At 37.2% G+C, this 23171-nt stretch overlaps 1 protein-coding gene across 1 annotated transcript; it reads left to right on the forward strand.

Annotated features, from left to right (window-relative positions):
- Positions 1-1429: 1429 nt before the first annotated feature.
- LOC121861121 (peptidyl-tRNA hydrolase ICT1, mitochondrial-like) lies at positions 1430-20484 on the forward strand. Its single transcript, XM_042358684.1, has 5 exons — positions 1430-1623; positions 6781-6826; positions 11093-11235; positions 17156-17325; positions 20391-20484. The coding sequence occupies exons 1-5, from the start codon at positions 1483-1485 to the stop codon at positions 20482-20484; spliced, it is 594 nt and encodes a 197-aa protein (XP_042214618.1). The 5' UTR covers positions 1430-1482.
- Positions 20485-23171: the final 2687 nt, after the last annotated feature.

Raw genomic sequence — 23171 nt, forward strand, 5'->3', positions numbered from 1 at the left:
AGCTGTCCTATAGTCTCAGAATCCCGGTTCTGTCTTGAATGAGTTCACACTAAAAAAAATTAAAGCAAAGCGAATACCTTTCTTAATTTTTTTCACCTGAAGAATAAACTGTTTCGGTATTAAATGGCACATTACTACGACTATACAGTAATTTCTTAATTGGCAGTAATTTCTCAATTGGACTGTAGGCTCCCAGTTATAGCGAAGTCTATATCACCATTATAACTTGCCACGGTGCTGAAGCAGCGACTCTGCAGTGTATCAGAGACGTTGTGGGGAACAGGTTGTTTGCTCACACTCAGGATGGGATGGAGAAAGGAAACTCACAATGTGCTCTCTGTATACATGTTGTATTGGATGTACAATGCAGCTTGGTGCTGGGAAGTGGCAGCGTGGTTACAAGCGTGATGTAGAGAGAGCTGGTTGGTGAGGGTGCTCAGAGGAGGACAGCTTGTGGGTCGCCCTGCTCGCCGGCTGGAGCGAGGGCCGCCAGGCAGCGGCGGAGGAGGAGGTGTAGCTTGCTGCGGCTGTAGCTAGAAGAAGAGAGAGGGCACCACGAGGTCAGGTCTTAAATAGCGGGGGTAGGCGTGGCTTAGTTGTTGACCTCCGTGATGTATGGCGGTGCTGGTTGACCCAGACCACTAGGCATACACTGGGAATTCGCGGGGTCGGCTACTCAGCGACAAACAGCGTTTGTAGGGGAGAAATCCGCTACAACGTAAACGACCGCCCTAGTGGCTAACGAGGATAAAGAAAGGTAATAACCAGTGGCGGACTGGCCCACCGGGATACCGGGAAATTTCCCGGTGGGCCCCAAAGTGATGGTCCATCACTTTGGAAATAACTACGTTTTGGACCCTTTTGAGTGGGCCCTTTTACAAGTTTTCCCTGTAAAATTTTTGACCCAGTCCGCCACCATTATTTTTTCAGCCTATTTCTCGGCTTTGTTTTATCAAATTAACTTCAGACAATATACTTTAAACTGCTGAGAATAATGCAGTGTTTAGATAAATTTCCCCTTTACATACTGTATGTTGAGGAGTAAATTGTACCAGCTGAAGTTAGATTGCCTGACTAATCTTGCTACACGCTTAAAGACCTTCATTGCGTAAGCGCACTAATAACATTATAATAATGACGACCAACATGTACCAAATTTGTTCAAAATTTACCGAAAATTTATAAAATTTACCAAAATGCTACAAAAGAACTTATGTATCGCACGTGGTAATGTTGGATGAATACCACGAATAAGACTGCTTTAACCTCTTTCTTTATATCATACATATATCATAAGTATTTCATTATTTTCCAGGTTTTATATAAATTAAAAGATGAGAGTATTGAGTAGTCTTTCTTGGTCAAGGTATACTTCAGTTGGCTCGTGTCTCCAGAGAAAGGTTGATAGGCAGGTTAAGTTGTTCGTGGACTTGGGTTAACATCAATGACTGGAGACCTTGTCGTAAACAACCATCACTCACCATGATCTCCATAACTCCCCTCTTACTAAGGCTCAACGCCCGATGTTTCCAGACATGTTCATTGGCATCCAGCTACAAGAGCGCCATAAGTATCAGCAAGATCTATCCTGATAGTGACCTCGACATAACAAAAGTTCAAACGGTTGGCAAATATTTTTCATAATGTATATTTTGCCTTGACCGGCTAAGTTCCTACAAACGCTATTTTACCGTGAGTGCGCTCTGAATAGCTAAGTATTTTCTCTTTAATATGACGGAAGCTCCGTTTCCCGGCTTGGATGTTAGGCAAGGTTAGGTAGATTTCTTTGGTTGGTTAGGTTATGTTCTCTTAGGTTCTAGTAAATGTTGCCTTTTTTATAATGATCAGTTAATTTGTGGACAAAAATGGGTAATTGCTTACGACTGATTTTTCACTGAAAAAGAATTTAAAACAGTGCAATTTCACTGTTTTATAATGGACACTCGTACTTATGGCAAATGTGTTAAAAAGTGGTTTTCTAAGTTAAACATAACCTAACCTTAGTTGATAAGAAAAACAACCGGCAGAATCATTGTTAGAAGACCTAACCTAACCAAAGAAACGTACCTCACCTGGTAAAATTGCAGATTACAGCAACCAAAGAATCTGATAAATGTGTTTACCTAACCTAATGTAATACTGGAAATTGATTATAGAAAAATTTTTCAACTGATTGAGTGTCGTGAATTTCCGGAATTCTGTGGTTGCTGTTTACTGCAATATTACCCCTAACCTTACCTAACTTCCTAGCTGTGAGGCTCAACCCTCCGGACCACCGACATATTAAGCAGAAAAAACTTAGTATTACATGATGTAATTTGACGTTTTTTGTGAACGTTAGAGCAACTGCCCGACCTGTGTGTCTAATAAACATGCACTGGCGACTGGCGTTGATCAGAGATGATTGACTCTGTACCGCCAAAGTAGGCAGGGCTTAGTCGCCTAATTATATTTCAAACGAAGTAATTTCCACAAATTATTATTATATCAGAACTCACTGATGAAAATATAGTAAGAATATAAACATCAAACAAATAACTCGTCAGCTGTGAAGTCCTCTAATATTTGCCCAAAAATTAACAAAATTGAACCACTCCTTCTGGTGGTAGCAGTGTTCTCAGATTTTACAGTATTTTTAACCTTTTATCAAGTTAGGTAAGGTTTTTAAAGGCTTGTTTGGTGTTCTTTTTAGTATTTTGCTCCACATTTTCCCGCAACTGCCCACTTTGAACAACCAATATTGTTGGTAATTGGGGAGGTCTTATCAGGTAAATTACTAAAAAAAATATACATTTCCGCCGGAAACGTAATAGAATAGTGTTTACCCCCCTATATAAAAAGAAATATAAAATTCCATATTTGATGTAAAACGAATTTTTACCTCTACTTTTTTAGTAGATTCCAGGCACAACAGAAATATGGTTAGGTGTGTTTATAGCTACACAGCAATCAACTCATGGCGAAATAAATGCTACATGTTGCCAATCAGAGCGCAATCATGTTAGCGTAGCGTTAGTAGGAACTTAGCCAGTCACGGCAAAATATCCACTGCCAATATTTTTAGTACAGAGGACCACACTGTGTGGACATGGATTGCTCCACACCCAGAGTGTGGTCTTACACTCACCCACTGTAAAGTATAATACTCCTTTGTTACAGGAAATAGTATTGTTGGAATACCCACCTGACAAAGGCTACGCAAAATCTAGCTTGGTAAACACCGTTCTCTCATCATTTACAACAACTTTTTAGTAACATTTCCTATGCAAATCAATAATAATGAACTTCATAAAATTATCTCAAAATTTTCTGTGATTCTAGTGATATTGCCTATCGTTTCTATGGAAAATCACTCGTTAGGTTAAGGGTTGGGTTTGGTTAGGCTAAGGTTAGGTTTGGTTAGGCTAAGGTTAGGTTTGGTTTGGTTAGGCTTGTTTCTTTTTCTAGGATTCAACAACTTGATTTTTTATGTGATTCTAATTATTTTGCCCTCCATTTCTTCTGCAAATCACTCATCCCCCAAAAAAAAACTGCTCCCTCATGGGCCCCTAGGATCGTGGGGGAACTCGAAAAAGGGAGATTTCCAACGGAATTTAAGCTCAAATTCGTCCTAATCACATGAAAAAACACCAGAAAAACTCATTGCCGAAATATAAATCGAACTCAGGTGGATCTTCCAAATTTACCCAGGAAATTACTATTTTTCCACAAACATGGGCTTATGGGGAGCCTAAATCATTCCAGTGTTTGTGAGATAATTACGTGGGAGGTGAGTACAATGACCAGATTAAGTTAGGTTCTTTTAGTTATGTTTTTAATTCTGCATTTGGTAAAGATAAGTGGGCGACATCAAGTGAATAGGTCACATCATGTGTCACCCTCACTTGCTGTCACCCACTCACTTGCTGTCACCCACTCACTTGCTGTCACCCACTCACTTGATGTCGTCCACTCACTTGATGCCGTCCACTCACTTCATGTAGGCCACTGATAGGCCTAAGGTAACATTTGGATAATGGCAAGAAATAAAATGTCCAGTGTTCAAGAATCTCCGGTTTCCTGAGATTCGAATTCAAGGGTCTGTTCCTTTACTAAATACAAGTCGACAAAAAATCGGTCAATTTATAATAGTACAGTAGCCTGTTTTTGATTTTCCATAAAAAAATAAATTTTTCCTATAGTTCTTGTGGTGTTTCGAACAAATCTGACCTTCGTTTCTGGTGCTCACTGCCCTAAGCTAACCTAAGAGAAACCTGGCTGCTATCCAGTAGGTAGTAGGCAGCTACCAAACATGGAGGTACTACCATTTGGGAAGATAATGGAAGCATAATGTATTGTCTAATGGTAGACCCTGCTACCATATGGCATCATAAAAATTGTGACCAAGTCCCAGGCTGCTGATCTGACTTTTTGCCTCATTTACACACAATTGCAGGGTCTCATTTGTTTCTCTTAACATTGACAACACAACACTTATATTGTATATTGTTTCTCACTCTTGATATTTTTTTATTTTTTTCATTTTTGTATGTCTTTATTATTATTATTATTATTATTATTATTATTATTATTATTATTATTATTATTATTATCATCATTATTATTATCATCATTATTATTTCATTATTTTATTTTTTTATATATTGTATTTATTGTGAATTAATATTATTATTATTATTATTATTATTATTATTATTATTATTATTATTATTACTGTATTACTACAGTACTACTAAAGTAGAACATTGATATAACGCGATATACGATATACGTTCCAAGAGAGGTCGCTTTAAACCGAATTCACGCTAAATCGAAGTGTTGTTTCAATGGAATAATTTAGTTTGGTACTTGAGAGAAACACAAAATACTAAAAAGACTGAGAGTCTACCCAGATGCACCTCATCCCATCTAGAAAAAACAAAACATTTTTTTTTGTAGTACCCTGTATTATGTTAAAACAAACACTCATATATCAACACAGCTAAAATTATGGGACGTGAAATGGTCTGTTTACTAGCGATCAACTGTTGGGAAGGGGGGGGGGGTGGTGAGGTGACCTAGTAGAATATAATTTACATTGCTGGAATTCTTATAAGATAGTGATTAATTTGAATATAATCATGCTATAGTTTTCACTAGACAAAAATTTTAATTATCATTTAGTACATCATTTTGAGTACATGTACAGCACAGCTTTGCCGTTAGGACAGTGTAGCATGCCCAGAGAAACATTATACACGAATTTTAAATATGATGCACCAAATTAACTCGCGCAAATTAGGAAAGATTCTCTTTAAATTAAAACATTGTCCTTAATTATGGGTGTCGCTTTAAATCGATGTTCTACTGTACTACTACTACTACTACATTTTTGCCCCCCAGGCCCTGATGTGGGTCAGTGACCTGTGCCTGGGTGGGCTAATGCCCGTAAAAAAAAAAAAAATTGTAAGATTTTAAGCTGAATTATTTTTTGGTAATCACATGTACTGTACAGTATATTTGAGGTGCAGTCGCTTGCACTTATACCTGGTACAGTGGCTGGCACATTTTGTGAGGTGTGGCCCTAAGGAATGATGTTAGATAATCATTCCACCCACATAGTTGCCACATCTCACCAGGTATACTGTAAGTGCAGGTGACTGTACAAATCAGTGGACAGTTAGTTCGTTACTACTTTAAATGTGAAAATTTTATTTTTGCCCTAAGGGATGACTATGATAGGCACATAGGCTTCTGTTTAATGTAACCTAACTGTAACATTAGACCCAGTCATAATTATCCCCAATGTTAAAGGTTAATTTAGGTTTGGCCCCCAGATAATTATGATTCTTACATTGATGATATGAACCATCCTGAGTTATTGATATGATTTAGAGTAAGGCCATAATTTTGATCAGACTCCAATACCAACATTTGGCCTCATAAGCTTGCAACCATTGTCAAGAGCATAAGGAAATTTTGCCAAAAACTGTTTGTAGCATTAAAGGCTCACTGTGGTCAAATGTTCTGTAGTAACCAGTGTTCAGATTTAAAAAGAAAAAAGAGAGAACTTATTTTGAATATGTATTAATGGGGTTTCTGTACTCCCCTGAACTTTTATTTTGCCACAAATCATCCATCATATCTTCAAGATTTCTTCCTGGCTAGAGACATAAAGGTGAAGCTTCAACAAACTCAGTTAAAAGATGAGTAGGGAAGAATTGTCGGATTACTGAGCCAAGACTGGTGATGGCAGAGTCCTGTACTGTACAGTATTCAGGCATTTTGTTTAATGTGCATCAAGTTATCAACAGTTCTACACTCGGCAGTCTGCTGTATAAAGAAAACTTATGAATGTGTTTGAAAATAGACTTGTATGAGACAGACTAAACTGTACAAACTTACACAGTAATCCCTTATTTTTCATATTGATCCCATTTTACTACAGTTCCTAGTATCAAGAGTGTTCTGTACAGTACTGTTTCTATTTAGGAGATAGCTGTAGGTGCTGTAATAGAGAAATAATTGGCAAATTATATATATTGTACTGTATTGTAGGTTGTAGTAAAATGAAGTGCACTATCAAAAGTACTAGTAATGCAAAATCACAATGTAAATTTCACATTAACTGTGTACACTATAATTAGAAAAAGCTATTTTCTAGGGGATCAATTCTGTATACAGTATTAATTGTAGCTCGTACATTACAGAGTATAATTTTACTCGGTGGGATTAAAATATAATTTGTGGAGACTTTTTGTTTATTAATGACACATGTTATGACTCATTATTTTTCCACAGCCACCCAAGACTGAAGGCCTCAATTTTTCTGGATATGTGCCCATGGGTAAGTCTTTCATTTTGTGAGTTCAGCTCAGTACATGTATGTTGAATTTGAGAAGCTGCTTCTGCATATTTCAGTTTTGAAAATATGAAAACCCATGTACACTTATATACTGTACTGTGGTATAGGTATAGATTGAGCCAGTTATGAGCATTTTCTGGTGTCCTGGGTCATCCATGTTACCCCAAACCTACCAGGAGGCTACTCAAGCTTTGCTTTAAGAACAACATATGAACATTAGAATGGAGAAAACTTCACTGGGCCTATTGGCCCATACTGGGAAGTCCCATTTACACCCAACCCCTATCGCTCATATATCCATCCAACCTACGTTTGAAGCTATCCAGTGTATCCACAACTCTATTTCCAAACCAATGTTTACTTATCTCACACCTAAATCTAAATTTGCCTAATTTAAAACCATTACTACAAGTTTGCTCTTGGTTGGATAGTTTGTGTACCTTTGTTCAGCCCTGACTTCCAGTTATACACCTCGATCATATCGCCCCTCACTCTACGTCTCTTGAGGGAGTGCAAATTTAGATGCTTTAACCTGTCTCTGTACTCAAGGTTCCTAATGTTTTATTTGTTTTATTTCTTAAATAACAAAATAAGGAAAACATTGTTGTGTACATAATTAAAAAACAAAACATACAGTATTAAGTACTTTACTGTACTCTGCAGAACTTAATACTGTACTGTATTTGGAAGTGACTGACACACACATGTAATTTTTTCTGCAACACCCAGTTCAACTTGGCCATTCTCCAGCTCCTGGTCTGAGGGTTGGAGAACTCCTGTACATTTGGATTTCTTCCAGTTAAGCTTGATGTATGACAGGGGTCATATGAAACACTTTACTAACTGATTTATAAACTATTTGATATTAATGATTTAATTATTGTTTACCCGAAGATTAATAAACTGTGATTTGATTGTAATCCGTAAGATTTCCGCCATGTTTTTTATTATGGTTTAATGTTGTGTATGTGCACAAGTTGCATGTGTGATAGTTTCAGAGGTAGAGCATATCTGACAGTAGTGTGGAGATGAAATGCACAAGTGTGACAACCCCTTAAAAGTGAGTTATTGTTTTGTTTTTAAACAATTCAGAAGCTTCTAGTGGCGAAGTGAAGGTCACATTGCACTAAAATCTAATGCAGGGGTGGCCAACCTTTTACATACCATGCGTCAATTTGTTCACACACGAGTTCAGATGCGCCATACAACTCTTGTACCCCCGTCTACTTCTTGTAAAAATATGTTTATAGACATAATTAGCATTTTTACATGATAAAATTATTAAATATAAAAACAATATCTGATAAAGCAGATAAACATTACTTACCTTTAATGAGACTTTTGAGTCTGTTTTGATTTTGCCAGTCTTTCAATGTTTGGAGTTAAATTTGTTACTGAGAGCAGCAGAGAATTCTTCAAATCTGAATCAGTCAGTCGCGACCTCGTTATGCTTTTAATCAATTTCATGGATGAAAATACTTGTTCACATCTATATGCCGTTCCGAAACGACATATATAACTCTGGGCAAATTTTCTTAGTTCTGGGAAATTTTCACAGGGTAATGATCGCCAGAAATTAATCATGTCATAAGCATTTGGGACTGAGGAAAGCTCATCAAATTTCATTTTCAATAATGAATTTGTTTTCAAGTCAATAAGTTCCATTTGTATGTCACTAGGCATCTTCATTATTTTTTGTTCACTAAGTGAAAATGGGTTTATAAATGCGAGTATGCAGTCTTCTTCTTTAGCAAAATCACGAAAACGACTTTCAAATGACTCGTGCAATAACTTGATTTTTTCAGTATATTTTGTCAAATTGCCATTATCAGCAGCACATTCACTCTGCTCTTTTAAGTGCAGAAACTGGCTCAAATCCTCATTTTCTAACTGAGAGATGAACAGTTTTAACTTCATCTTGAATGCATTGTTGTCATTTACTAAGCTAGGAAACAATTTGTTCTTGCCCTGCAGTTTCAAATTTAGATCATTGAGATGTCTGGTAACATCAACTAAAAATGCCAAATCAAATAGCCAGTTTTTATCACATAAAAGGGCTCTTTCCTCAGGTAGCTCATTTTTCTCTTCTAGAAAATTATGAACAGTATTTTTCAGTTTCCAAAACCTACTCAGAACCTGTCCTCTAGAAAGCCAGCACACCTCACAATGAAGGACAAGGTCGCCATATTCTAAATCAAACATTTCACAATATTCTCTGAATTCTCGTCTGTTTAATGCTCTTGCTCTAATTTTATTCACACATTTCGCAACCGGTAACATAACATGCTGCAAATTTAAAGTTTTTCCACACAGTGACTCTTGTTGTGTAATGCAGTGATACTTTAATAGAAGACGATTTAAAAAGTTTTCAAGCAAAGTTGTAGTCCCAGTGACTTTACCTATCATTGACGGCGCTGTCGGTACACACAGTGATGAGTTTACTAGAATCTAATTGTGGATTTTCTAGGCATGATTTTGCTTTGTCAAATATGTCTGATCCTCTTGTTTTTCTATGAAGCGACTCAAGACTGACAAGTTCTTCAAAGACATTAAAATGATCATCAATTCCTCATATAAAAATGCTTAACTGGGCTACATCACATATGTCAGTTGATTTGTCCAAAGCTAAAGAAAAAAAAGTACAAGAATGGACAAGGTCTTTCTGTTACTGAGATACATCATGAGAGAGTTCCTCTGTACGTCTCGTAACTGTCTGCTTTGATAGAGCAATTTCGTCTGCTTTCCTTTCAATACTTTTATCACCAAGACGTCTTGCAAATGTTTGGAGACAAGGCTTAACAATTTCTTCTCCATCAGAGAAAGACTTCCTTTTTTTGCCAATGCTAAAGCAATTTCATAGGACTCTTCTGTCATCGACAAACTTTCACAACTTTTTTTAACAAATACATTTTGTGTTCTTCTGAATTCTTCCTTTTCTTGGTCACATATTCTTTCCGTAACTCAGACCCAAGCACGAGCTTCAGTTTTCCTTCTATTTCAGTCTGATGCTGTTTTTTATAGTGTCTATTAAGATCATGTCTTCTATTCTGTGAAAGAGTGTTTTCACAAACAATGCACAACGGTTTTCCTGACGGACCCGCTATAAATAACAACTCATTTTCCCACTGTTCATTGAATTCACGCTCATCACTTTCTGCTTTTCTTTTGCACTGTGAAGGGTGACTGGAATGTAACAACAAGGCTTAATTTTTTAAAAGTACAAAACTGCAAATGTTCACAAAGGACAAACAAAGCACGGCATCGTACCGCACCGAGCGTCAGTTGCAAACTGGCAAGAACCTGTGATGCACTGCTGGGGCAGACGCCTGGCACCTCACGGTCACACAAGTATTAAACGCGTATTGAACAGTTATGGGACGATTGCAGAACAAAAGTCCATCTTTCCTAGTTTGATTCATTAAGCATATTTTTAACTGAAAACAGATTAATGTGAAAGAAGATAACATTCGCTAAAAAGGATGTGCACGAAATAATAAAATCGCTAAAAATAATGAGTAGGCTTACTGCCTTACTTTATTATTATCACAGGGATGCAATGCGCCACTTCTAATCATCCAATGCCTTGTATTGGTCAAATTAAACTAAAGATTTGAGATAAATTATGCCATATTCTGCCTGTCACAAGGGCCAAGTGAGAACGAGCAACATCAGGCAAAATTTACCTTGATTCTTTGGTTTAAGTTGACCAATATCAACCCTCTGGTAATCCTGGCTATGGTTGGAAATATCACCCACTCGCAGCCTTTTGACGCAGGGAACACTCCAGGCCCAAGTTACACCATTACAGATGCATCTGCCAGCCCACTAGGGCTAGTGGGAAGAACTTGGGTGGTTGATAGGGCGGTGACTTCTAAGTGGGACCATGACATCCAGCCAGGCCAGATGGTACCATGACATCCAGCTAGATGGTACCATGACTCCCAGCCAGATGGTACAGTTGTGGAAATGTGTTCCTACATCCCCTGTGGTAACCGTCGTCTCCAAACAAACCTATCTACTAATTACGACCTTCATTACACGACCAATACCCAATCATTTATAAATAGTGATAACACTACTGTGACGTTACTGTTTGGAGTCATGGGTTTCCACGGGGGTGTAGGAACACATTTCCACAACTGTAGTACCATAAGGCTGTCTGATTATTCAAAATGTTTAAAAAGAAAAATAATGATACAAAAGGGTAAACCAACTTTTATGTTTTATAAATAAATATTCCTTTTACAGATAAAGTTCAGGTGTTGTACTCCCGCAGCAGTGGACCGGGCGGACAGAATGTAAACAAAGTAAATACCAAAGTGGATCTACGATTTCATGTGGACACAGCTGATTGGCTGTCACAAGAATTGAAGGAACAAATTACTGAAAAGGTTAGAAATGTATATTTCAAATTACTCCTCCTGGTTCCTAAGCTCCCCCCCCCCACCCCCCCAAACACACTAATGGTATAAAGTTTTTGTGAATGTCTAACACTGGAATCCTCTTAAGATATTGGAGTTAAATTCTGCATTTCTGACACTTAGTAGCCTATTTGTGACCAGCCATGGAATGGATAACCCAGGAAGTGCAGTTCACTATATCCAGATTGCCCTTCACATTTAGGCTCGTGCATCTCTTGATCCAGCTGGTCTCTTCCATTCTCTCCACATGCCCAAACTCTCACAACCTGCCTCAGCACAAGACTTGGCCAATACTCTCAATATGCAACCACCCTCTTAGTTCTGAACATAGCCTCCTGTCTTTCAATGTCACAGTACACCTCACCATTCTCATTTCAGCATGCTCAAGCCTACTTATGTCATCCTCTTTAACTACCCATTTTTCACCGCCATCATTCAGAGTACAGTAGGGTCGGGATATATCCCGAGATAAGATCCAACGATGTTCGCTATAGTATACTAAATCGCGATATATAATTACATGTAATCAATGGGGAAATTTGGGTTAGGTACTGGAGGCCAATAAAAGTGACTACCGTATATCTCTGCCTCCAAGGCGACGGGGTGTATAAGACGACCCCCAAAATTTCCATTTAAAAAGTAGGTTTTGAGCTCTATTCGCAATATAAGACTACCTCAAATGTGACACTTACCATTGGGAGCTTACTGACCCAGTAGTCCTTTACCAACCATCCCACTGACCAGTGCTGTTTACACATCCTTGGTTATTTAAAATAAGGCCAATTCACTTCAAGTAATGGCATCAAATGTTACCAGCTGGTGTAGTGTAAACACTAGTGATGTCACTTAAGCGTCTGTTATTTAACTGGAACTAATTTCGGTGTCGAGTAAAATTTTTCCATTTACTTGAAATGGATTTACCGATTTATTTGTTTTTTATTTATTTATAATACACTGTACTGTAATATATTAAACACACTGTAAGTATTTTCTTTAATTTATAAACTTGCTTCGTGACAAAGGAAGGCGATACCCAGTAGGTGAAGGTTACCTGATACATTTAAGGATCAAACTCCGAATCAGATGACGTGACTTCGGCTTCTTCATTCTCATCCTAAATTTAGCATGACGAAAACTACTACTGTCGGTAATTTCAAGAATTATCGCAGTCGTTTACTGAATATTCTTTGTAAAGAAATATATTTTGAATTAATTATTTATAGGAGATAAGTATTATGATCAGTAAATATACCGGGATGCATTACTGGCCACTTCGGACACAAAGACTGGCTAAAAATAGCCCCATCTCCCCCTCGGCCATTGGGAAACGTCGTGGTAATTAAATTTTGTTTGTTTATTTTCATTGTTTGTCTAATTTATCATGTTGTATCAAAGTAATATTACTAAAAGTTGTGTAGGTAGTAGGCAGCTACTAAACAAGGAGGTACAGTCGACCCTCGTTAATTCGGACTAATATGGGGGGGGAGGGTGTCCGTTTTAGCCGATTGTCCGAATTAACCGATTTAGGGTTTAATATTGCATTATATTTAAAAGTAATTGTTTTCGTCACGATTTTTTCCCACTCTCCACTGTAATACGTACGTAATTTCAGCAAAAATATTACATTTCCGTGAATGTATTATATCAAGCACAGTATGAATAGAATATCATTGTAATATAACAGTATTTTAACCGAAAACTCGTAAAAAAACGAATAACATCTCAAGAACATCGGAAGCTTAGGTAAAGTCTTTTGTTTTCGTCGTGTACTTTATCCTATTTTACATTGAAATACATCACATTTCAGCAAAACTACTATTTATTTCCGAGAATATATTCATTCAGGCGCAGTTTAGGTAAAATATACGTGTGATGTAACAGTTTTTTAACTGAAAACAATTCGAAAAACACGTACCCTCTCGCCCTGTTCAAGGAGAGGACTGGGAGAAGCTGTTTGGTGCTGCAGACGATGACAAGGAAAATGATTTGGATGGATTTTAATGAAAATATTCAGAAATATGGTATCGTAGTATTTATTCAAGTCAATTAGGATAGAATATTATTGTAATACAAAAAATTTTTAACTGAAAACGAATCGAAAAGCGATTACGGTAACATCTTTTGAACGAAAGAAAGCGAAAGTCATTATTTTCGTCACGATTTTATCCCACTTTCTACTGTAATACGTACGTCATTTCAGCAAAAATATTACATTTCCGTGAATGCATTATATCAAGCTCAGTATGAATAGAATACCATTGTAATATAACAGTATTTTAACCAAAAACTATTAAAAAACACGAGTAACTTCTCTTGAACATCGGAAGGTTTGGTAAAATCTTTTGTTTTCGTCATGTATTTTATCCTATTTTACATTAAAATACATCACGTTTCAGCAAAACTACTATTTATTTCCGAGAATATATTCATTCAGGCACAGTTAAGGTAAAATATACATGTGATGTAACAGTTTTTTAACTGAAAACGATTCGAAAAACACGTGTACCATCTAGCTGATTGATACTCAACAGCTGGTGGTGCATCATGCGTCGTTGTAAACAATTGGAGGTTGAAGTAGATTACCGGGAACAGTGGTCCCTCGGTTAACGAGCACAATCCGTTCCAGCAGGTTGCTCGTTAACCGAAACCATTGTTTCAATGGGATTTTGGGTAATTGGTTCCAGCTCACCGAAAATTGCCTAAATTCAACAAAAAAGGTAGAAAAGTACACTTACTTTGAGGTGTGTATGTAGAAGGCTCCTGGATGATGATGATGATGATGGGAATTAGAATGGGGGTGGAGGTGAAGGAAGAAGAGAAGGCATTGGGGTGGAAGAGAAGTCGCCCCATGGCACCATTTCACCCATAAAATTTTAGCTCTCTTGGTGTAATTCAAGATTATTTTCTTTAAATCAACACTGCACTGCATTATATATTGTCAATATGTAAAATATATTTCAAAATGACCAATAATTTGCTTGGAACCACAGAAAAAAGGCGTTTAGTTGAAGAGTCTCGAGCAAGATGTTACCTCCACTGAAAACAGAGAGAGACTAACGCCTGTCTGGTGTGTTAACAGGCTGGATGGCACGCCAGAAACTAGTTTCTTTACCTTCAATTATGTTCAATAATTGTTAAAATGACTAAAAAAGTTAATATTAAACTTTTAAAATTATTGAATAGTATAAACTTCTTGATATTTACTAAAATAGTAAGGAATTTAAGCCCTAAAACCGATTACTGTATTGGCAGACTAATACTACAGCTGGTGGACCGCCAAATGCAAGCGAAAACATGTTGAGGTCGGCTCGTAAAAATCTCGTTAATCGAAGTTAAGAATCTTATGGAAGGTAAATCGTTAACTGATGCGCTCGTTAACCGAGGGACCACTGTATTATAATAAGTGTGAAATATCGAAAAGGTTTTTATTACCGGTATTTTTTGTAGATCAATGAGAACTGTGATACCATATATATGATATGATAAGTTAGCCTGTGCTAAGAACTTCAACATAGACTACTGAAAACACGTTGTAAGGTAATTTAGCCTATTGTAAGTTGGTGAGCTTCATTTGCTGAAGGAACTGCACAACTTTTCATTACTAATTGGTACATATTTTACGTTTCCATTGTTTACTGGCAGTAAATGGTAAATATTTTTCATGTCTGAAGCTAAAAGTTGCATCCCCCCCCCCCACACTAGTGGTGGAGATGTTACATTTAACCAAAAAGACGCTGGTGTTTTATCCCAGCAGTGGGTGGACCAGCATTTTAGCTTAAGGTCCGCGTAGGTAATATTCCTACAAATCTAAAAAAAAAAAAGTTTGTTCAGATTTTGTCCGAATTATCCGAAATCCGGATTAAAGGGGTCCGAATTAACGAGGGTCGACTGTACTACCACCTGGGAAGATATTGGAAGCATAATGTGTTGTGTAATGGTAGACCCTACTGCCATATGGCATCACGAAAATTGTGACCATGTCCCTGGTTTCTCCTCTGACTTTCTGCCTCATTTACACACAATTGCAGGGTCTCAATTGCTTCTCTTACTTAGACAACACAACATACATACAGTATATTGTTTCTCACTTTTGATCTTTTTTCATTTTTGTATTTATTTGTCGTTCTTTATTACTGTATTACTATTTTATTTTAAATTTTGATTTTTTTTTTATTATTACCCGGTATTATTATTATTATTATTTCTATTACTATTATTATTATTATTATTATTATTATTATTATTATTACATTTTCGTCCCCCAGACCCCGATGTGGGTCAGTGACTTGTGCTCGGGTGGGCTAATCCCCGTTAAAAAAATATATAATACCGATAATGCTATGATTGTGTTATAAATATATTTGTTTGTGGAATTATTATTCCGATAATTATTTGTAAAACCTACGTGGTCTCCCAAGGTAAAGCCTGATGACAGTCTGCGTGGGTGTGTCGCTGAGAACTTCTTATGAAGAGTATTGCAAATAAAACAGTCTAAATGAATTATTTATGGGAAATACGTATTACGATCAGTAAAGAACTGCATTACACTATTGGTCAACTCGGAGACAAAGGCAAGCGGGAAAATGATCCCTAAAAGTGCGTAGTGACAGCAAGTGCTGGATGTAAAAAAAACACTTTCCCTTTTTTGTCTCGTCACTGGCAAATGGCGGGCGGTGCGTGATGATAGCTGCGTTTATTACCGTGGTATGTTGTTATTTTACGGTATGTTAGACAGGTTTATAATACATTTTTATTATTTTAATATACAGTATAGTCTGGATTTACGCGGTTTTTGTTAACGCATTTGGTCATTTACGCGGTGCCTTGCCAGAATGAAATGCTTTAATTACGCTATAAATTTAGTCATTTATGCGGGAAGCGGCGCAGGCAGGGTGCGCACAAGGTCGCCCAGTCATCAAAACATTACCGAGTTCTTCACCCACCACAGTCGGCCCAAGTCAGTGAAAGTGAGGATATGGACTTTGAGGGGTTTGACAAAGAGGCCCTGCAAGCCTCTGTGGTGGATAGTGATACAATTGATACAAGTGATACAGGTGAGGGCCACTAATCTGCCCTCTGCCTCGGAACCAACCCCCCATCCCCATGTGCCCAGCCATCTTTTCTACTAACGTAAGTGTTAAAAAACCTAATATTATTTATATTTCTCTTAATTATTAATTGCGTGTGCATACCATCATAAAATTAAGATGTATTTTGACTACAAGGTACGTATTGTGTCGGAAAAAGTGGAGTTTGTGGGTCAGCCCAGTCTCTATTTCAATTAATCCCATATGTTCTGTTATTTCATTTACGCGTTTCTCGTTTTATGCGGGCCTCCACGGGTTCAATTGACTGCGTAAATGCAGACTATACTCTACCGGTAATCTTATTTTTAATCCAGCTTCCCAAACGTAAGTTTCAGTATAAAATAATTAGTGGTAGGACCGTGTGAGTGGTTTACGATGTTTTCCATCACCACTCTTGACACGCTAAACCACAATACAATATGTAAGAGGTAAGAATTTTATACCCGGTATTTAAGACGACCCCTAATTTTGGGCTGATTTTTTTAAGGTTTCAATTCCGTCTTATAGGCTGAGATATACGGTAGTGACTCTCCCTGTGGCAGAAGGTCCCTGACAGTGGGACAGTCAAGGCAATAGTGTTGAAGGGTGTTAGTGTTGGGACAGCTACAGAGTTTACAGGAAGAGAAGAGCGAGTCATCCCCTGCCTCAGATACGTATTTCTCTTTTGGTAGGTCATGCTGGGCTTATATTTAGGCCTAAGTTATTCTGATTTGACAGCTATAACTTTGATAATTAGTTATTTCTATATAGTGAGGTATTACTGTACGTTACATACTAATACAGTACAACATTTCTTTTTTCAGTACAAGACCAGTATTACTGTTGATGGATTCTTGGTACTACGATCAGACAAGACACGATCTCAACAGCTGAACTTGGCAGATGCGATGGACAAATTGCGCCATTTGATCCACACAGCCAGCTACGTCCCTTCTTCCCCATCTAAAGAAGACGAAGAAAGACACCGGAGAAGGTAAAGATTCACTAACCTTCTTGTACTTGGTGGGCAGCCAGTCTGGTAAAATGAGAGTACTGGTTACTTGTAGTCATTCCTTTAACCAGGAAATTCTCAGCAAACCAAATGTTTTCTGGTTATGTATGCAATTTTTGGGATTTCAATTATGCACCCACCACACAATAGACCTAACACATAGGAAAAGGAAGAAACAAAAACTGTAGTGGTATATTCATTGTTCACCGCCCCCATCCCTTGCCATAAACAAAAGAAGACTCAAAGACTAAAAGAAATTGAATTTTTGTCAAATAAAACAAACCAACAAACAAACAGTGCACAAGCTTCATGCAGCACCTGGAGGCAATAGGGGAGGAAGAGGCAGTGATGAGTGAAGTTCAGAGAAGGTTGCTTGAATAAAGGTACTGTTACTTTGAGAAAAACTTACTCAAGTAAAAACAGAATTACACTTTCTTAATATTACTTCAAGTAAAAGTTAACACGATTATAAAGTATTCAAGTACGTATTCAGATTACAAATATCACTACAATAAGAATTTGTTCAGAATAAAGACATACAGTTATGTAGTGCCACACAATAAACTAGATAATTTTGATTCACCAAGCTGCTGGCTGTAGCCTTTAGGTATAATGATCCCTGTACTGCTAATAATAAAACACTACTGTAGGCATATACTATAGACACTCCCCAGGTTATCCATAAGCTGAATTATGTCACCATAAGTGACCCTTCCAGAGGTATTTGCTGAACACATACTGTATACATAATGTATATACAATTACTATACAGGTATGGGACCATTTATCTGTTGCCATATAAGGGTTTTTCCCGGAATTTGGAGCATCAGGCTTAAGTACTGTATACAGTAAACCCTCTAACTGCCTGTGAAGATCACTAGATTTGCCCCTAAAAGTAGCTTTAACTACAGTAAATTCCCTCTAATCCGTACTAATTGAGGGGAAGGCCTGACTGGTTTCACCAAAATTACGGGTTGGGCGGAGGTCTGTACAGTATTGTGTATTTTGCAAAGTGAAAGCTTCCAGAAGTTAGGGAAATATTAAGAGTCAACCTACCTGAACACCAAGGCACTGTAATTTTGAGCTTAGAATTAACAGGCTCAGGGTTTATATATACATTATACCTTATGAACTTTTTTTTTAACCATTTAGACTTTTAACATGGGGAAAAAGTCAATTTTCCTTGATCCATCGTATACTCACATCAGCTGTACTCCGCGAAGTCACCATGCAGCTGGTGTTACCAGGAGCTCTCATATGCCTGGCATTTAAATGGTTTCTATGAAAGTTCTATGCTATTTATTATTTATGTTTTGCCACTTTTACTAGTACTGTACTGTATTTCTTGTTTTCTAGATCATTTTTGGGTTTTGAGCCATAAAACAAAAATTTTATTTATCCTGACCAGGGGGTACCATGTACAGTAAAGTCAAAAAATCGGATGCAAAATCCGGACCACCTGAAATCGGACTTTTAACTTTTTTTTTTAGCGGGCTTTGTGTATGTCGCATGCGTGGCGCCACAGCTGCACAAGCAACAACAAGAGACACGTGGTCACCAATTTAAAACAAGCAATCAAACTGTGACAACATACGTATACTGTCTACTCCTCCCCCCCTCGTTTATCGGTCGACCCTGATTTTTACCAAGAAATCGTTAATTTATAATATTCCTCGCTTATAATTCGACCAACGTTTTGAGGTAATGGAACAACAAAACCTTCAGTAAAAACACTCTACGTCCTATAAACTGAGGCCATGCCTGAAACACAGTGCGAAGGCAAATTGTTTACCATTTATTATTACACACTTTACACACTGAAGCGGTAGTTTCAACAAAAATATTGTATATCTCCATTCAAGTATTTATTCAAGTCTATTACATATTATTTCAACAAAAATATTACATTTCCGTGAATGCATTATATCAGCGCAGTGAATAGAATACCATTGTAATATAACAGAATTTTAACGAAAACTATTAAAAAAAAGTAACATCTCAAGAACATCGGAGCTCAAGTAAAGTCTTTTGTTTTAGTCACCATTTTTATCCTATTTTACATTGAAATACATCACGTTTCAGCAAAACTACTATTTATTTACGAATATATATTCATTCAGGCGCAGTTTGGGTAAAATATATGTGTGATGTAGTTTTTTACCTAATCGATTGAAAACGTGCCCTCTAGCCCTGTTCAAGGAGAGGACTGGGAGAAGCTGTTTGGTGCTGCAGATGATGACAAGGAAAATGATTTTGATGGATTTTGATGAAAATATTCAGAAATATGGTATGTAGTATTTATTCAAGTCAATTAGGATAGAATATTATTGTAATACAACAGTTTTAACTAAAACCATTGACGATTACGGTAACATCTTTTGACGAAAAGAAAGCGAAAGTCATTGTTTTTATCACGATTTTATCACTTTCCACTGTAATCGTCGCCATTTCAGCAAAAATATTACATTTCGTGAATGCATTATATCAAGCACAGTATGAATAGAATACCATTGTAATATAACAAAATTTTGAGTCCTCTTTTCCATTTACAGAGTATTGTACAAGCCCATAATAATGGCTGCTAAAGTAGATAAACCGTTGTGTGAAGAGAAAAGAAGAACATGTTGAAATTGAGTGACAAACTTGAAATAATTAAGAAACTAGAGCTGCTGTGAACAGCCTGTTCTAATGGAAACATACGACATTGGAAAGTCTACAATTTATGATATAAAAAGAACCAAAGAATAAAATTCTAGAATTCACAGCTTTTCATTAAAACTGCTCGTTTTGATAAATGAAGCATGCTATATTTGCAAATGAATAAACTATCAAAATGTACCTGTTCATCTCTTCTTTATTCCTCCTTAAATTTGAATTTTAAAAGTACTGCCTGAGAATCCGGAAAATCCAATCCGGACCGACATTCCAAGCAGATCCGGATTTTTGGACTTCTACTGTATGTATAATAATGTGACCTTTTATGGGTTAAGTCTGTGGGACTCACTTTCACACATAGTAGGATAATATTACTGGATTTTTATCCCCAGGCATGAGGCATCAGTGCGAAAGGTTGCACCAGAAGAAAGCCCGTTCTTTAACCAAGCAAGGCAGACAAGCACCTCAGTTGGACTTGTGATATGACTTTTTCATTATGTGACCTGTAACATTATTAAACAAATATCACCTCATAATATTTATTCATTAATAACAATGATGCCTTTATCTTTTGAACAAAAGTACCTACTACTGTACAGTGATAAAACATATGAACATCTTGTTTTGTATTCATTATGAATTTGGATAATTTCAAAACAATAATTACCTTTTACTTTTGATCACTTTAGCAGTTCCTTTATACTATCCGATAATTAGTGTGTACTTTTACAGTATAAACACAGAATATAATTATTACTCCCTGTATCATGTACAGATGTAGGTACTGTAATGTAACATTGTTATTATTGACTACATATTAATATTGTATTGTTTTTAACCTTAGCCATCATGAGTTGTTTAAATTATGTTCTCAAGGTGTTACCAGTCATTTAGTGTGTTAGACTTTACCTTGTGTACCAACAGTCAACAAGTGTGACATACAGCAGCAACCACAGCTGACTTGACTTAGGATGAAGCTTAAGAATGTTGTTGGTTTGGTGAAGCCAGGGTTGAAATTCTTTGTTGGTGGCCATTTCAAATTTTGGGTATCTTCACGAAAGTTCCACAGGATATCAGTGTGATTACTGTATTTTTTATGTGTACTTGACTTAGTAGCAACAAATTCTAGTACTCTGATGTATATAAAGGAAGTATTTGATTGGATTAAAATTGCCAAATTTTGAGGAATTTTACTTGCTTGGAATTTCTGTAATAAATAAATTTTCTTTATATTTGCCACAACGTACAAGTAGAGACCTAAGAGACATGTTCATGAAGCAAGTCTTAAGTTGATTAAACCTGGAAGCATAGCAGCGGAGCTAAGCATAGATCATCGTAGTGTCTAATTCTGGTACATTACATTGTAAAGTAAAATAATACATTACATTTTGTACTTAGCATTAATTTGGTCTTTGTCTTAAAGTTTTAACTACTGTACTGTTAAAAATTGGACAAGTGTCATTATTAACTCTAACCACAAGTGAACCTATGCCAGAGTGTAAAGTCATATGAAACAGGAAGATTTGAACTAATGAAGGTTATGACATAAGATATACAGGGAAACTTTTGTCGTGGCCCTTGACATCTCCAAAGCATTTGACAGGGTATGGCACAAGTCTTTGCTATCTAAACTAACCTCTTTTGGTTTCTCTCCCCTTTGTTCTCTCATCTCCAGCTTCCTTGAGAATCGATCCATGGCAGTTGTTGTCCGAGGATCGATTTCCCTCTTTTCTCTACCAGTAGTGGCGTCCCACAGGGTTATGTTCTTTCACCAACTCTCTTCCTTCTTTTTATCAATGATTTACTTCACACTACAACTAATTCTATCCATTCTTACATATGATTCTACTCTTCACTCTTCCTCACATTTTCCCCTTCCTCCTAACTCTCAAACTAGATCTGTTTCTAAAACTGATATCATTACTTCATCAACGGATCTGTGCAGCATCTCTGAATGAGGAGATACAAACTTGATTAAGTTCAATAGTAACAAAACTCAATATTTACCAATTACACTTTGTAAATTAGGCGATCTCCCAAATTACATTTCAGGGCGCTATCATCCTCCCAAATTCTGAAATAAATATGTTAAGCCTCACCATTTTCCTCAATATGTCCTGAAATCACACATCCTTGGTATAACAAGCTGCCTCCCAAAGTTGGGAATGCTGCACAGATGCCACAGCTACTTCACTCCGAGCAGTTGCTCCAAGTATATAAGGGATTCATTAGTCCTAACTTGGAGTACTGCTCTCATATCTGGGGTGGCTCTTCTTCTGTCCAATTATTAGATAGGGTGGAATCAAAAGGCATTTTGTCTTATTAACTCTCCTCCTTTAGTCGACAATCTCTCTCCCCTTTCTCTTCCCCATAATGTTGCTTCACTCTCTCTCTCTTTTACAGGTACACTAACGGGCAATGTTCAGTGGATTTGGCGTCCTCTGTACGCCCGGCAAGGCCGTGGGTTAAATAACACGTCTTGCCAGTGCCCACCATTCTCTGTGGATGTCGGTCCACAGAATAACCGTTATAACCTCCTTCTTTCTCACACAGCAAACTGTGGAATGCTCTGCCTTCTTCTGTGTTTCCTTGCTCTTACAATGTCTCACTTAAGCTGATTTTCCAGCATCTTACGTGGTGTAGATTAATACAGTATAACCTTTTTCTATATATTCAATTTCTTTCCATTCTTTTTTTTTTTCGCCAGGCTCCGGTGTGGGTTGTTTGACCTGTGCCCGGTGGGCTAATTCCGTAAAAAAAAAGTTCTTCCTGATGCTAATCTAGGGTTAAATGAGTTTTGGTCAGCCAATCTTTTGCAAAATGGAATTCCAAAAGAAGAGTCATTGGTCTCTCCAGATGCCCTCATAGGCCTAGTGGGGGGTGATACTAAAGTTTTCTGATAAGGTCATTGTTGTTGATTATTTTGATGTGTTTTCTTTTCTGAATCAATGAAGCAAAGTGCCCCAACACCACACTAACCCTGCAAACAACAGTATTGGAAAACACATAGCCTCGTGCAGGTGATTATCTCCGTTAGCGGAACAATTGGTGCAGAGCACTTCGGTAATGAAAATTCGGGTAACGAGGCGACTCTCAAAGCCGGAAAAATCCTCGTCCTCGTGATTTTCTGGAGTACTTGAAACATTTTCTCGGAAGTTCAGAAATGCCCATTA

The sequence above is a fragment of the Homarus americanus genome, unplaced genomic scaffold (assembly GCF_018991925.1).
Source record: "Homarus americanus isolate GMGI-L3 unplaced genomic scaffold, GMGI_Hamer_2.0 scaffold52806, whole genome shotgun sequence".
Classification (NCBI taxonomy): Eukaryota; Metazoa; Arthropoda; class Malacostraca; order Decapoda; family Nephropidae; genus Homarus; species Homarus americanus.

What these genes read in the sequence shown, in the direction of transcription:
- LOC121861121 (XM_042358684.1), top strand. Translation starts at nt 1,483, where the DNA reads ATGATCTCCATAACTCCCCTCTTACTAAGGCTCAACGCCCGATGTTTC. An exon ending in AGGAACAAATTACTGAAAAG is followed by an intron (nt 11,236 to 17,155) that starts GTTAGAAATGTA and finishes TTCTTTTTTCAG; the next exon opens with TACAAGACCAGTATTACTGT. An exon ending in GAAGAAAGACACCGGAGAAG is followed by an intron (nt 17,326 to 20,390) that starts GTAAAGATTCAC and finishes TTTTATCCCCAG; the next exon opens with GCATGAGGCATCAGTGCGAA.